This window comes from Diabrotica virgifera, chromosome 5 (assembly GCF_917563875.1).
Source record: "Diabrotica virgifera virgifera chromosome 5, PGI_DIABVI_V3a".
Lineage (NCBI taxonomy): Eukaryota > Metazoa > Arthropoda > Insecta > Coleoptera > Chrysomelidae > Diabrotica > Diabrotica virgifera.
Window position 1 is genome coordinate 89227201 of NC_065447.1, and position 15138 is coordinate 89242338.

At 31.9% G+C, this 15138-nt stretch overlaps 1 protein-coding gene across 1 annotated transcript in view; it reads right to left on the minus strand.

The window, feature by feature from the left end:
- Positions 1-202: 202 nt before the first annotated feature.
- Positions 203-15138, minus strand: part of LOC126884281 (zinc finger protein 271-like) — a 38187-nt gene continuing 23251 nt past the window's right edge. Inside the window, exon 2 of the mRNA XM_050650213.1 lies at positions 203-1697. Within this exon, the coding sequence (XP_050506170.1) occupies positions 445-1697 (1253 nt within the window). The 3' untranslated portion in view covers positions 203-444. The remainder of the gene's footprint in view (positions 1698-15138) is intronic.

A 15138-nucleotide genomic window follows, 5' to 3' on the forward strand; every position in this document is an offset into this window, starting at 1 on the left:
ACTTATATTTCAATCATCACTTTGAAATTGTATGTTTCAGGATCTCTCTTAGTTCCAATCACTGCAGCAGTGGGACCATGTTTTTATTTTCACGGTGCGAGTAGATGGCGCATAAATCGTTTAATTTTCAATATTTTTTTATGAAAACTGTTTTACATGTACTTCTTTTTATAATAAATGCTCATGCAAATTTTCAAAACAATTGGTAAAGTACTTTTTATTTTAGAAATTTCCAAAAATAGTATATGAATATCGTACTTTTACACTAGGATAGCCCCTTAAAACAAATATCACACTTGTAAGGTTATTCCCCAGTGTGCACTCTCAAATGTTTTTTTCAAATCACTTGTTGTAATAAAATGCTTGAAACATATCTCACACTTGTGAGGTTTTTCTCCAGTGTGCACTCGGAAATGTTTTTTCAAATCACTTGTAATAAAATGCTTAAAACATATTCTCGCACTTGTGAGGTTTTTCTCCAGTGTGCACTCTCAAATGTGCTCTTAAGTTGCTTCCTTCACTAAACTGCTTAAAACATATTTCGCACTTGTAAGGTTTTTCCCAAGTATGTAATCTCAAATGTCTTTTCAATTGACTTGCTGTAGTAAACCGCTTAAAACATATTTCACACTTGTGAGGTTTTTCTCCAGTGTGCTGTCTCAAATGATTTTTTAAATTAGTTGTTGTAATAAAATTCTTAAAACATATTTCACACTCGTGAGGTTTTTCTCCAGTATGCACTCTTAAATGTATTTTCAATTGACTTGCTGTAATAAACTGCTTAAAACAGATTTCACACTTGTGAGGTTTTTCTCCAGTGTGTACTCTTAAATGTACTTTTAATTCATTTGCTGTAAGAAACTGCTTAAAACAAATTTCACACTTGTGAAATTTTTCGCCAGTGTGCACTCTCAAATGTGCTTTTAAATTACCTGCTGTAGTGAACTGCTTAAAACAAATATCACACATGAAAGGTTTTTCTCCAGTGTGGAATCTCATATGTACTTTTAGATGACTTGCTTCACTAAACTGCTTAAGACAAATTTCACACTTGTGAGGTTTTTCTCCAGTGTGCACTCTCAAATGTTTTTTCAAATTACTTGTTCTAGTGAACTGCTTAAAACAAATTTCACACTTGTGAGGTTTTTCTCCAGTGTGCACTCTCAAATGTATTTTCAAATTACTTGCTGTAGTGAACTGCTTAAAACAAATATCACACTTGTGAGATTTTTCTCCAGTATGCACTCTTAAATGTACTTTTAATTCATTGGCTGTACGAAACTGCTTAAAACATATTTCGCACTTGTAAGGTTTTACCCCAGAGTGTAACATCAAATGTCTTTTCAATTTAGTTGCTGTAGTAAACTGCTTAAAACAAATTTCACACATGTGAAGTTTTTCTCCAGTGTGCAGTCTCAAATGTCTTTTCAATTGACTTGCTGTAGTAAACTCAATAAAACAAATTTCGCACTTATAAGCTTTTTTTTCAGTGTGAATTTTCATGTGTTCAGTTAAATAACCCTTTCGGAAAAATTTCTCAAAATAAATTTCACACTTGGAAGGTTTTTCACCAGTGACCACTTTCCTATTTTTATTTAATGTTTTGCCCTTAGGATGTGGAGTCATATAATTTTCTTCGTGAGATGAATGTTCAATTAGTGAATCCATAAGTTCCATTTTGTTGTCTTGGAGATAATCTAAAAATAAAACTGACTATAACATAAATATTGAGTACCTGAGGAAATTAATGTAAAAACAAAGAAATCATCAAATTAATGGTTAATAAAATGCAAGCTAACAGAAGTATAACTAAATTCATAGTATGTAGTCATGCTATTAACGCTACTATTCATAATAGTCATGAACGAATTCACTAGAAGTACCTTCTACCGGAGAATGAACCAACCAAATACTGAAAATAATAGGATATCAAAGATTACAGCCAGTAAAAATAGAAGCTTTATTGTATGGGGATGACATAGTCCTTATAACAGATTCAGTGACAAAAATGCAAAAACTTATAAACATAATGGACAGAAGAAATAGAGAAATTAAAAATGGAAATAAAGATCAAGAAAAGTAAAATAATGGTCATCTGCGAAAAGCAAAAAAATGAAATAAATATAAAATGCAAATATACTCAACTGGAAATAGTTAAGCTATTCCAGGTCAAATCAACACAATTTGAATTAATTTTTTTCCTGACCTATTTATATTTTGTTAAAATTTAGAGTACTCATAGTGGATGATTAGGTGAAGGAAAATACAAAATTTAAAATTTGTATCTCACGTTCGTTCTTTCCGAAATGTTATGCAGTTTTCCAAAAAAATCCAAAACACCGCGACCATACTGTATTGGGATGGTTGTAGAAGGTGACCAGATTGAGCTAGAATGCTGGGAGAGGTGTCATTTTGCAGCATTTTTAAAGCTCTACACAGTGATATATACATCATGATGCTACGATAAACAAGTTTTTCTCAAACAAAAAAAAATATATTTTGATAAGTTTTTTTCCAAAAACTACATAATTTAAAATTTTCATAATATTCCTACAAATACATAGTACTGTTAATAACATAAAAATTTTATCATGGGATGGTGAGTGGTTCAACATAAAAAATAGCTATTTGTATAACAAGGGAGGAAAGTGCTACTTTTCCTCCCGAGAATGAAGTTTACTGCCCGACGCATAGCGGAGCGGGTATAAATGATTAGAAGATTTTTTTACTTAGCAACATTTTTGTTTATTTTAGTAGTATTTTATATTTTGACAACGAAACCCGATTTGGGCTTCGAAACGTTAATAAATTCATTTTTTTAGTAAAATTGTGGCTTACTTCCCATAGAAAATACTTAATTTCATTAGTCCAAAGTATTGAAATTATCAGTTCATTAAAAAATAAAAAAATTAAACACCTTGGGGAAACCAACAGTGTATCAAAAATTCTGCACAGTGTTAAAGAAAAATGAGGGATACCATAAAAGAATTCAAATAAGTAACATTTTAAGATGAGAAATTGTGAAGATTATTTCATTCATAGGAGATTTTGACCAATAGAAAGCTACAGACATGCAAATTAAGGTGATAATTTTTGATAATCTCCCGTCGTTAAGCATATTACGTCAGATGCCCTTCGTTGCTACGAAAAAATACATTCAGTGACATTAATGACAAATGTTTTAAAAATTATAAAAGTGATGACTTTCAACCGTCAAATACATATAACAACTGTGTGTTTAATTTCACTAATTGGTACTTACATATATAAATTACAATAAAATTTTGGTTTTGAACAGGTTTATTCATGAAATAATCGCAACAAATTGCACTCGAACTCTAAAATTAATATAGAATTTTTGCCCTCGAGACACTTTGACATAATTTCACTCGCCTTCGGCTCGTGAAATTAAAACTGCCAAAGTGACACTCGGGAAAAATTCAATAATTTTAGAGCTCTTGTGCAATTACTACTGATAATTTAATTTTACATGTAGAACCCTCAATTATACAATATTGCTGCTTTAATCATGTGAAGTAGAAAGAATTTATAAACAATTATGATCGTATTCGCGGTGTGCAAGTACTTGGAAGGGAAACGAAAAACGACTGTGCGCGAGTCGCGGAGAAATATTGCAACTATCTTAAATAATTCATATTGTCATTTGAAATTGTCAAATTGACGTATATTTCATACCTTCTGTCATTGAAGCAGAAAAATTATATATTGCTCCACAATATTGATATGATATGCAATTATTATATAAAGGTAAATTTAATTAATTGTATTTTGCTTGTAGTACTGCATTTTAATAACTAATTTTATTTACTACATACAATTGTTTACGTTTGCATAACATAACCTGCATCTTATTTTTTCTTATTATTTTTTTGGACTATGGCCTTGACAATTATCCGCAACCACGACTAATATAATTGGCCAATATAATTAAAAGTGCGAAAAAAAGTGCAGAGCGTAGAAATAGAGGTCGCTTTGCCGAACTTGCACGGTCCCAATAGATAGACAGCACAGTTTTTCTCTAGAAAATTTAAAAAATATTAATATATACATAGTTTTATGTAACTGTAATAATAATATAATAAAGAATGATGATGATATAATTACCAATGATATAAAAATAGACCTCGAAGTAACAAACAGAACTAAAAAATCGAACAAACCATACTACACACTAGTGCCAGTTCTGAGGAAAAAAGAATTGTCCCAAGAAACAAAAATGAAAATAAATAATATGATTGTGATACAGACGATACTATACGATATCTGATGAGAATGAAACCCAATAGACTAACGAGAAAAATCCACGAAACAAGAAATATCACAAAAAAGAAGGAAGGCAGACAGAGAAAAAATGGATACAGCAAATAGTAGATGCGGGAAAAATTAAACAGAGAACGCTTGAAGAAATGAAAAAAATAGCATAAGACAGAAAAGAATGGAAGAGATAAGTGAATATGTAGCTAAACTAAACCCAAATCCGATACCTGAAAGGGTATAAGGAACGGGAGAAAGAAAGAAAGTAAAACGTGAAGCGTTTCTGCCTTTTATAGGTGTAACAGACTCTTGTATTTTAATGTATACCTCGATGCATTCAATATACACATCTGAACACGAAAAACCCAATAATATAGTAATAGACAGGGGCGTAACAGAGGCCCCGGCAGCATGATGGTTGCGGGGGGGGGGGCATCATCTTGTTATCTAATATGTGTAAAAATGTGTTATTGTTATATTATTTTACGCTTACATACGCAACGTTTTGTAAGCAATGCAGTATTGCAGTATAAATGGAGTTGCCCATCAGATAGATACAATGTATCATATTATGTATGTATTGTATGTATTAATAAAATTGTAGATATATTCCCTGATAGTAGTGCACGATAATAATGTAGTCGTTTATTAATTTTCTTTCTATTTTATTCTATATCAATAAAGATGAAAAATGTAAGTTGTCATAAACAGTGCCTGAATACACTAATAGCCCAGTAAATGATGTTTTGGAGTGTAATTATCAGCGTCACGACGTATTTGCTTGGCAATTTGGATTTAGATTCTACTTATCCTCAACTTCAAAGTGGGACTTGTGCCGTTGGTTGCTTTTACTTGGGGGGTGAAAGTCACCCCTTCTCGGGGATGAAAAACATATGTGTAAAATAAGTCCGGAAATTGATAAATTGACTAATTATAAGTAACTTTTGTTTTATAGAGCTTCTTTATCTAAGTCAATACTTTTCAAGTTATGTACTTGCGCTTGCGAGTGAAAATTTTTATTTTTCAACAAAATTCAGGAGGGTGTTTCGCAAATAACTCAAAAACAACTCAAATCAACAAAAAATAAGTATATTATCGAAAAATTATCAAAAAAAATTTTTTTAGCAAAAATGTAGCTTTTAAAAAAACTTTTTCAAAATAACTTAAAAAAGTATTAGCAAGGGCGGATCCAGAGAGCGAGGATTTAAAATAATATAAATTAAATACGTGGGTCAATCAAATATGAAATGACCTTTCTAGTGGAGTCACTGAAGGTGGATATGAGTTATTACCTCCGATTTCGTTCAACCTCCATCGATTTGCATGAAAATTGGTGAGTGGTTAGAGGATATCTCAAGAAACAAAGGTGACATGGTGCCAACTTGCGCTTTTACCCTGGGGGTGGATGCTACCCCTTCTCAGGGTGAAAATTATTTTATTAAAAATAACCCCATAATTAGATAGGACAATTTCTAAGCAAAATTTGTTATATAAAATTATTAAAATAAATCAAAACTTTTTGAGTTATTAAAGATCAAAAATTTTAATTTTTCGTACGAAAAATGCATGTTTTTAACCGATTTTTCATACAGTCGGAAAAATGAAAGAATACCCATGAACGAACATATAAAACACGCTGTATTTTCCGGTCACCGTGTCACACAAAAAATTGGCCAGCGCAAGTGCATGTAATAATTATTGTTACATGTACTTGCACTGGACAATTTTCTTTGTGACACGGTGACAGAAAAATACAGCGTGTTTTATATGTTCGTTCATGGGTATTCTTTCATTTTTCCGACTGTAGATAACTCAAAAACTATAAGTTTTTTCAAAAAAGTTATAATTAACAAAATTGAAGCTAATAAAAAATTAAATAATCTCCTTACTAAAAAAACCTTTTAATATTAAACCAAAGTGAGTTATAGGTAATTAAATGCATATTTTTTTCGGCGAGTACCCAAATCTAAGTATTCAAGCTTAAATTACGGGAAAATGATGCATGTTATAACATAAACTTATTAGACATTTATGAAATTACTTAGAAATATCTATCAAGTGAGATCCCGAACAAGTTAATAGCATTAAAATTTATGCTCCAAAAATTTTTCAAACTTTATTTTTTTTAAAATTTTTCCAAAAAGTGTTATCGTTTTTTTTTAATAACTCCGTTAATTTTTACGATATCAGGTTCACCTAAAAACGGTTTGAAAGGTAATTCTAAAAGCTATTAAAAAGCGTTGAATTTAATCTTTTGTACCCCTTACTTTTTTAAAAATCAAAGATTAAATGGCCACAGTTACATGGTTCTCGCAGCAAAATTTAAGCTTTAAACGTTTCTATCTCGGTTATTTTTCACCCTATAGAAATGGTAAAAAGGGTAAAATATTTTATACAGAAAAAACAACAATTTGGTTATTTACCATTTTTTACGTATATTGAGTATTTTTATAGCTATTATCAAAAGAAAATGAAATAGACGATAATTTTAAAAAATCTGATTTTTTTAAATTATATCTTTTTTTCAAGAATATGCATTCTAAACCGGTGAAAATTGTTAAAATCATTACTTATGCTAATATAAAGAAATTTTTGTAAGGATTACTATAAATTTTAATTTTTGTGGAAATGGCGTATGTTTTATTTTTCAGCTTTTCCTAAAAAATTCGAAACGGTTCTCTTAGTTTGTTAGGAATTCTGAAGTACTTTAATAAGTTTTTAGCAGGTATATTTTATAAAACACGTCGTTTTCCCGTTATTTAAGCTTGAATACTTAGATTTGAGTAGTCGTCGAAAAAAATATACATTCAATTACCCATAACTCACTTTGAATGAACATTAGTTTAGTACTTTGAGTGAACAGTGTATTCAATATTTTATTGTCTTCAATTTCGTCCTGCCACTTTTTTCCAAGACCGTTTTCATGATTTAATTTAATTTAATATTTCCCGAGATATTCTATTTGTTTATGAGCCAAAAAATTGTTTATAATTTTAAAAATTCCTGAGGCCGCTTAAATAGTCCCATTTCAATTCTGTAAAGTACATTGGATAGGTACAGTGTCTTTTTATACAAAAATCATAGTTATTCTTATGCATCATAATTATTGTGGTTATACTAGCGACCGTAAATTTTTAATTAACAATTCAATTTTTGCTAAACTGTTCATTTAATTTCCATCGGCTTCTGGAATTATAATCTATACGAAAAGAGCTTTTATACTACCAAATTATTTAATTATTGATAAACAATTACTTATCTAAAATTTTAGTTGAAAATTAAAGATTCTGTTGGAAAAACCCGCATTTTCCGGGGAAAATTGTTGTCGAAGTAAATCGGGAAAAACACGTCTCTATGCAGAATTTAATTACGGTGATTTTTTATTTGGGTGTTTTTGGTGTAAAGTTAAAATCTTTGGAGTTATAGAGCAAAAATTGAAAAAAACACGATTTTCGGGCGCCATTTTGTTTATAAAAAAAGTAGCACACTGTCTGCGGAATTTGAATATCTATATTATTAATATATACAATCATAAGATTTGATTCCAGCAATAAAATTGCTGGTAAATAACTTTTCCTTGTATTTTGCAAATTAGCCCAGAGTACTACCTAATACACTTTACAAAATTAAAAACAGATTATTTAGGCGGTCTCTGCAATGTTTTAAAGTTATAAACAATGTTTTGGCTTATAAACAAATAGAATATCTCCGTTACTGTTATATTAAATTGAATTCACAAAACGGCACTGGAAAGGACTCGGTACGACGCTTATTCTAAAAGAAAAAAAGTTGAATTTAAAGGAATAGTTCCAGAGATACAACTGGTCAAAGTTGGTCGTTATTTGCGACGAAGTTATAAACAATAGGATGATAATCTTTGAACCATTACCTTATTATTTTGATCCTTTTTCTCCGTGCAAATTTTCATATGCTCAAGACACTCATAAAATATATTATAATAATAAAAACGACCGGTATTGCGCAATTATTTGGTATAAAAATAACAAAAATACAAAAAAAAACTAGGTTGAAGAAATGTGTACCTCAAACTTCAAAATCGGTATACGTAAACACAATGCATTTTCTCGGCTGCCAATCGAGCAATTTTCTTCATTCTTTTTTTAATCCGAAGTAACTCGAGTAGAGCTACCTAAATACCGCACTATCACATCCCAAATATGCCTTAGTTTTGTAATAATTAATTAATTTTTTTATTACAAAATAAAACCACATATTTTTTCCTATGCTGTAGAATATTTTTAGAAAAACTTACCAGACGTGTATTTTTTAATATTATAAATACAAATACAAATATTGTCATTTGAATGGTGGATAATTATTTAAACAATATTTGTTTAAACAAATTAACATTTTTTGTTATTATTTTTTTTACCGGACGGCGGACTGAAATGTTGCAATGGCTCTGATTTCGCTCCAGAACAATATGTTATCTTTGTTTATATTTCCTTGATGAAATAAAGACTATTTAATTAAACAAAGATAGTTTAAATAACTATACAGTTTTCATTTTGAAATGAGACATTTTGCATTTAGAGCGTTAAAAGGTCTACACCATAACAAAACTATGTGATTTTATTTTGTTACTTACTTTTTTGCACGATTGATCATTTTTGACTGTTTACCGTGACAGATTTTACGTCAGTAGGTGACATTTACTAGCAACTCGACGGTAAGTAATCCAACTCGACGGTAAGTACTCCAACTCGACGGTAAGTAATTCACTTACCGTCGAGTTAAAAAATCTCTTAATTTTAATTTATTTTTTGAAAGAATAAAGAAAACTAACGAATTATTTATTAATATTGAAACTTATGGTACAATTTGTTAAATTATTTAATGAAATCCCACTTGTTTGGGCTGTGGTTTCACTTCTAACAGAAACTCCTGCAGAATCGCATACATTAGTAGTATCCAACATTTTTTCTCTTCAAATACGCGATCAAAGTTGAAAACTTGGAAATATCAATGCCATCATAAAGAAAAACGGTGGATTTAATCATTGAATATTCTGCCCAGAGGCTTCCAGGAGCTTTAAACTGCATATGTCTTTGAACGAAATATGCCAATAGTCTTTTCTTCGATTCTTAAATTCTTGCCTTCGCACCATTTTTTAAAACTTTGGTAGGTATTTTGATAACGGGTTTTGGATTTTTCGGGAATAATTGCGGAACACCCTTCTTCCCAAGCCCGTTCAATTTCTTCAAATTCACTTTCACTCATATGTTAATTTATAATAATCAAAATTGTTCTTAAAATTATTGACAACTAAATAAAAACTCAATTCTCCATTGTTGTTATGCACCCTAGTTACTACCTAACAACCAAAGTATCTATCTTGATAAAATGAATGAAACTAGTCAATTTGACGAAAATGTTTAATTTTATAATTTATAATGGTATCAATCGTGCAAAAAACGTTATAAGCATGTCGAACGTTAAGGGTAACCGATCTCAGACAATAATTGGGGTCGTCGCTCCGCTCCTCCTCCAAACAATTGTCTTCGATCGGTATAAAACCCTTACCGTTCTCCATACTTAATATACTAATTCCTCTTCACTCCATGCGAAGCATAGAGCGTCAACTGTCTGCCTCCATTCTGTCCTATCCTTTGGATTAATCTTTATTTCTGCCCAGGTTTTCCCACTAGCATTAATTTCTTTCTCAACACTTCTTTTACACGTTTCTACGGGTCTACCTGGTCTTCTCTTGCCATGTGGTGTGTATTCTAGGGCTTGCCTCGCTGTCTGTGTCAGGTCTCCTTAGTGTGTGCCCTATCCAACTCCATTTCCTTTTGCATATTGTCTTAGATATAGGTTCCTGGTTAGTTCTTGTCCAGAACTCTTGGTTTGATATGCGGTTTGGCCAGTAAATGTTAAGAATCTTCCTTGGACATTTATTTATGAACACCTGCATCTGTCCAATACATTTTCTTGATAGTTTCCAAGTTTGTAAAAATATTTACAAACAAAGTCTAAAGCAGATTACTTGATATTTTCTGACTTAAGATCTAAATGTAAAGTAGAAACTCAAAAATGAAGATTCAACAACCTGAAACCTTTCATCCAGCACATTTCTGGAGATACATTAATGATAAAAAAAGTCAAACAATGTTCCAAATCACATGTACCTTGATAACCAAATGGCAGATAATGCCCAAAACATACAGTCGGAAAAATGAAAGAATACCCATGAACGATCACATCAATCACTTATTTTGTATTTGCTATCTTTTTCTATCACAAACGTTTGTTATTTATAGAAAAAGACAGCAAATACAAAATAAGTGATTGATGTGATCGTTCATGGGTATTCTTTCATTTTTCCGACTGTAGCTAACTTGTTTTCCGAACATTTTGCTAGTGTATATGATTCATCCACATGCCGATTGCCCAAAGCGAACTCATATTCAAGTGCAGATATTTCTTTGTATACTATTAAATTCTCCGATATTTGTGATGGTATATGTCAACTCAGAAACTCTTTTTAAAAGGGACCAGAAAATATTTCAAATTATTTCTTGAAACATTGTTCATTTACAATATCCAAACCAATATAATATATTGGTTTGGATAATATATTGGGGATATTATCTACGGTTTAATTTATCTTTGCTCACATGTTCCTTCCCTGCTAGATGGAAAGAAAGCTATGTATCACCTATTTTTAAAGCTGGTGACAAAAATAATGTAAAAAATTATCGTAGTATCTCTAAGCAATCAGCAATACCAAAGCTATTCGATAAAATAGTATACAATCAACTATATTGCCAATGTAAATTATCTGTAGTTCAGCATGGGTTTGTGGCTGGGAAATCCACTATTACTAACTTGGCAGTGTATGAAATGGATCTGTTGGAGGCATTGGAGAGGAAGGAACAAGTAGACTCAGTCTACACTGACTTCTCCAAGGCCTTCGACAGAGTCAATTTCGACGTTTTGCTTGCAAAACTCCTAAATTTAGGATTTACTAAGGAGGCCATAGAATGGATATCAAGTTTTTAAAGGATCGAAAACAAAGGGTGAAACTATTTAATTTCCTATCTGAATTATTTGAAGTTTTATCAGGTGTCCCTCAAGGAGGCCACTGTTCTGAAAATCTTGAATCATCAGTTTTACTTTTTGCAGATGACTTAAAGTTATATAGATATATAAAATCTGTAGCTGACATACATATATTGCAAAAGGATATTGACAGGTTATGGGACTGGAGTATACAGAATAATCTTACATTAAATATCGATAAATGCTATTATATCAGTTCTTTTAGGGGGAATAAACAATATGACTCAAACTATCTTTATGAATAATGTTAACTTAAGATATAAAAATCAAGTAAGAGACCTGGGCATCACTTTTAATGAAAGCATTAATTTCAATGACCATATGTCACAGATTACATTGAAAGGCCTTAAACTTCTTGGATTTACATTAAGAAACTGTAGTGAGATCCCAATGGATGTATAGCGATACGTTTTAATTACTATTTTCGCTAATTTTAATTTTAATATTTTTCTCAAAAGCGAAACAACTTAGTCATTCGAAATTCACATTAAATTAAACACAAAAATGTAAGAGTGACATGGCTTTACTCTGTCAACATCTGTTTCCTCACCCACATAAATTAGTTATCATATCAGACCATTATGTCAACAAAGAATGCATCGAAATTGTTTTCTTAAAACTGCGAAAGTGTACGCCAGACCTAGTGATTTATTGACAGCTGGTCAAAGTAAAAGAAACACAAACATATTTATCGTTTGTGGTTTTTTTCTTTAGTCACAGCTCAGCAGGCAAACGCATCGGGTCTGGTCGTCGCTAACATCCACCTTTTCTTCCGAGACCAAAGCGAAACACATTTTACAATAATAATTGTGAAATTTGCTTAGCTGAATTTTCCCAAAACGAAAAATATATTTTACGTTGCCATGGGGATTGCAAACGGTATTTTTGCCTCAAATGTTCTACTCTCAACAAAACAACGGCAAAAACTCTACTGGACCCAAAAAATTGTCATTTAAGATTCTTCTGTTCTTTATGTGAGTCTCCTAGCCTCAGATATTTAAATGAAAAAATAAACGATTTATCAAAAAATCAAATACCACAAGAGAATTTTGACGCCTTAATTCATGTGACAAAAAAACTCAATGATAATTTGCCAATTTTCATCGAGACATATGATTTATTAACCAAAAATGACGGCAAATTAGACTATCTGACAAAAAAATTTGACGAGATCCATAAATTAAATAACCTGCTAAATCCCGAATATCTTTTAAAATCGATAAGGCAGATGGAACAAGATATCTTCAATATATCGTCAGTTTTTTTCGGCTGTTCCACTGACACAATTAAAGTCCAAGTCCAAGATTCAAATTCATCTGAGATCAAATTGGGATTAGAGAGGCTCTCTTCAAACATAAGTGAAATATCAAATCAAATGAGTAACCTTTCAAACAAACTATCTGCTATACCAACGAAGAAAGAGGTAGTGAAGAGAAACATAGTATATACCACTACAGGTACCCAAACTGAAGACACTCATTTCGAAGCAGGTCCAGTCAAAAAATCAAAAATTGCAGAAGATAGATGTCACTTTGTCGTTATTAGCAACTTAACCCCAATTTACACCCCTATTCAAGTAGTTCACTACATTAAAGAGAAGCTAGATATTAAGGAATATATTCGATGTTACGCCCTACTTCAAGACGCCAACACAGCAACTGGTTCCTCATTCAAAATAGGCATAAAATAAAAAACGTCCATCGACTTATTATTTAATAAGGAAATTTGGCCACCTGGTGTCAACATTAAATGGTCCACAGAATCATCATACTCTGAACCAAAGACTTCATCTGAACAAAATATGAATCCGAAGTACATCAGAAGCCCGGTTAGCTTGGAAAATCCAATTACCATTCCAAGCAACAACAAAAATGAAGCTGAAAACACAAATATATTTACAGACAAGCAGGCCATCACAGTTTGCAAATCCAAAGAGCCTTTCCGTTCCCATATCAATTTTATTAAAAAAGATACTTTGGAACCATCCATAAATTTGGATCCTTTAACACCACCAAGAGTTAGACTAACTAATAACTCGAACAGTCGATACCTTCTTGCAAGATTAAGGGAACCGGATATCTTAAAAGCAATTAAACTACATCTTGCTTTTCTTCACGACCAGCCTTCTTCTGTATTTTATGATGGATACACCAACACAAGCGTGAAACTCTTTTTGGCTTCCGAAGGACTACCTACTACGACCGAAGAACTACGAAAAGTTCTTCTAGAATTTAACCATGCCTACGGAATTGGTCCAGCTGAAGTGGAAGCTGATCTTGCCGCTTATAGGTCCTACCTCAGTTCGGAAAGAATTATACACCTACAAAAGTCAAGGGAATGCCACCGAAGCTATTATTCCACTTCCACAGGCTCTCCAAAGCGAAATTTTTAAACATCACGACGTGTTCTGAGGGACTAGAAATCTCAAATTATTTTAGTGATGACAACTTTGGCATGGTTCTGATTAATATTCGTTCTATAAGAAATAAAACTGATGAATTGTTTTTGTTTCTGGAGGAATTAGGATTTCCCCCGATAGTTGCGGTTACAGAGCACTGGCTTGAAGTCAACGAGCCTTTTTTTGTAGAAAAATATACCACAATTTCCAGGTATGATCGCCCAAGTTCGGCTCATGGAGGCACCCTAATTCTCTCTAGAAATAATAATTTTTCTCCGGTAACAAAATACGACTTTTTGTTAAGTGAATCCGTCTTTGAGTTTTCCTTAGTTTATAATAAAAATCTTAATCTTTACATTATTTGCGTTTATAGATCACCTGACTCTGCCGTGGAACTATTTTTTCAGAACCTGCTAAATTTGTTAGATGACCTGCCTCATAAAAGCAGAAAAATTCTATGCGGTGACTTTAACATTAATTATGCTGCTGCTTGTGCTACCCAAGTATCCCTGGTCAACATATTTGAATCGTATGGTCTCTCAATGCACGTTAATTCTCCTACAAGGATTACAAAAACTACATCTACCATAATCGATTATATTGTCTCAGATTTCTCACCCCTTGATGTCTGCTCTACAGTTATTAATGCGGGACTATCTGATCATGAAGCAGTGTATACGAAGTTTAACATCTTCAGCAAACCCTCCTCAAAACCCAGACGTTTAGGTAGGATTTTTTCCGCCCAGAATTTTCGTAAATTCCAAAATGTATGCTTAACTTCTGAGTGGCAGTTTCCTTCTATGGACGTGGACTATAATTTCAGTGTTTTTCTAGATAAACTTATCCGCATCTTCAATAAAGCTTTTCCTTTAATTCCTATTAAGCCAAAACATCGAAAACCTTGGGTTACGAAAGGTATCCGCATATCAGCCAAGAATATGCGTTCACTCCTATACATCAAGAAATTTACTACCAATGTTTCTGTCACTGAATATATCACGAAGTACAGGACAACATATCTAAAACTTGTCAAATCAGCTAAAAAAGCCTATTATCAAAATCGTCTGGGAAGCTCTAAAAGTGTTACAAAAGAAACCTGGTCTATAATAAACGATCTTCGAAATAAAACTCACACAGCTCAATCATTTTCCCTTCCAAATCCTGAGAGTCTAAACGATTACTTCGTTAATGTCAGTAAAAATATAACATCAACTATTTTGCCGCAAAAAGATCCCATTTCCTATCTCCCTAATTCAAGAAAGGTCTCGAATTCATTCTTTTTAAAACCAGTCGATATCTCTGAACTGACCCAAACAATCAATAGTATCAAAAGCAAATCATCATGTAGTACTGATGGACTATCTATAAAAATTTTCTCTAAT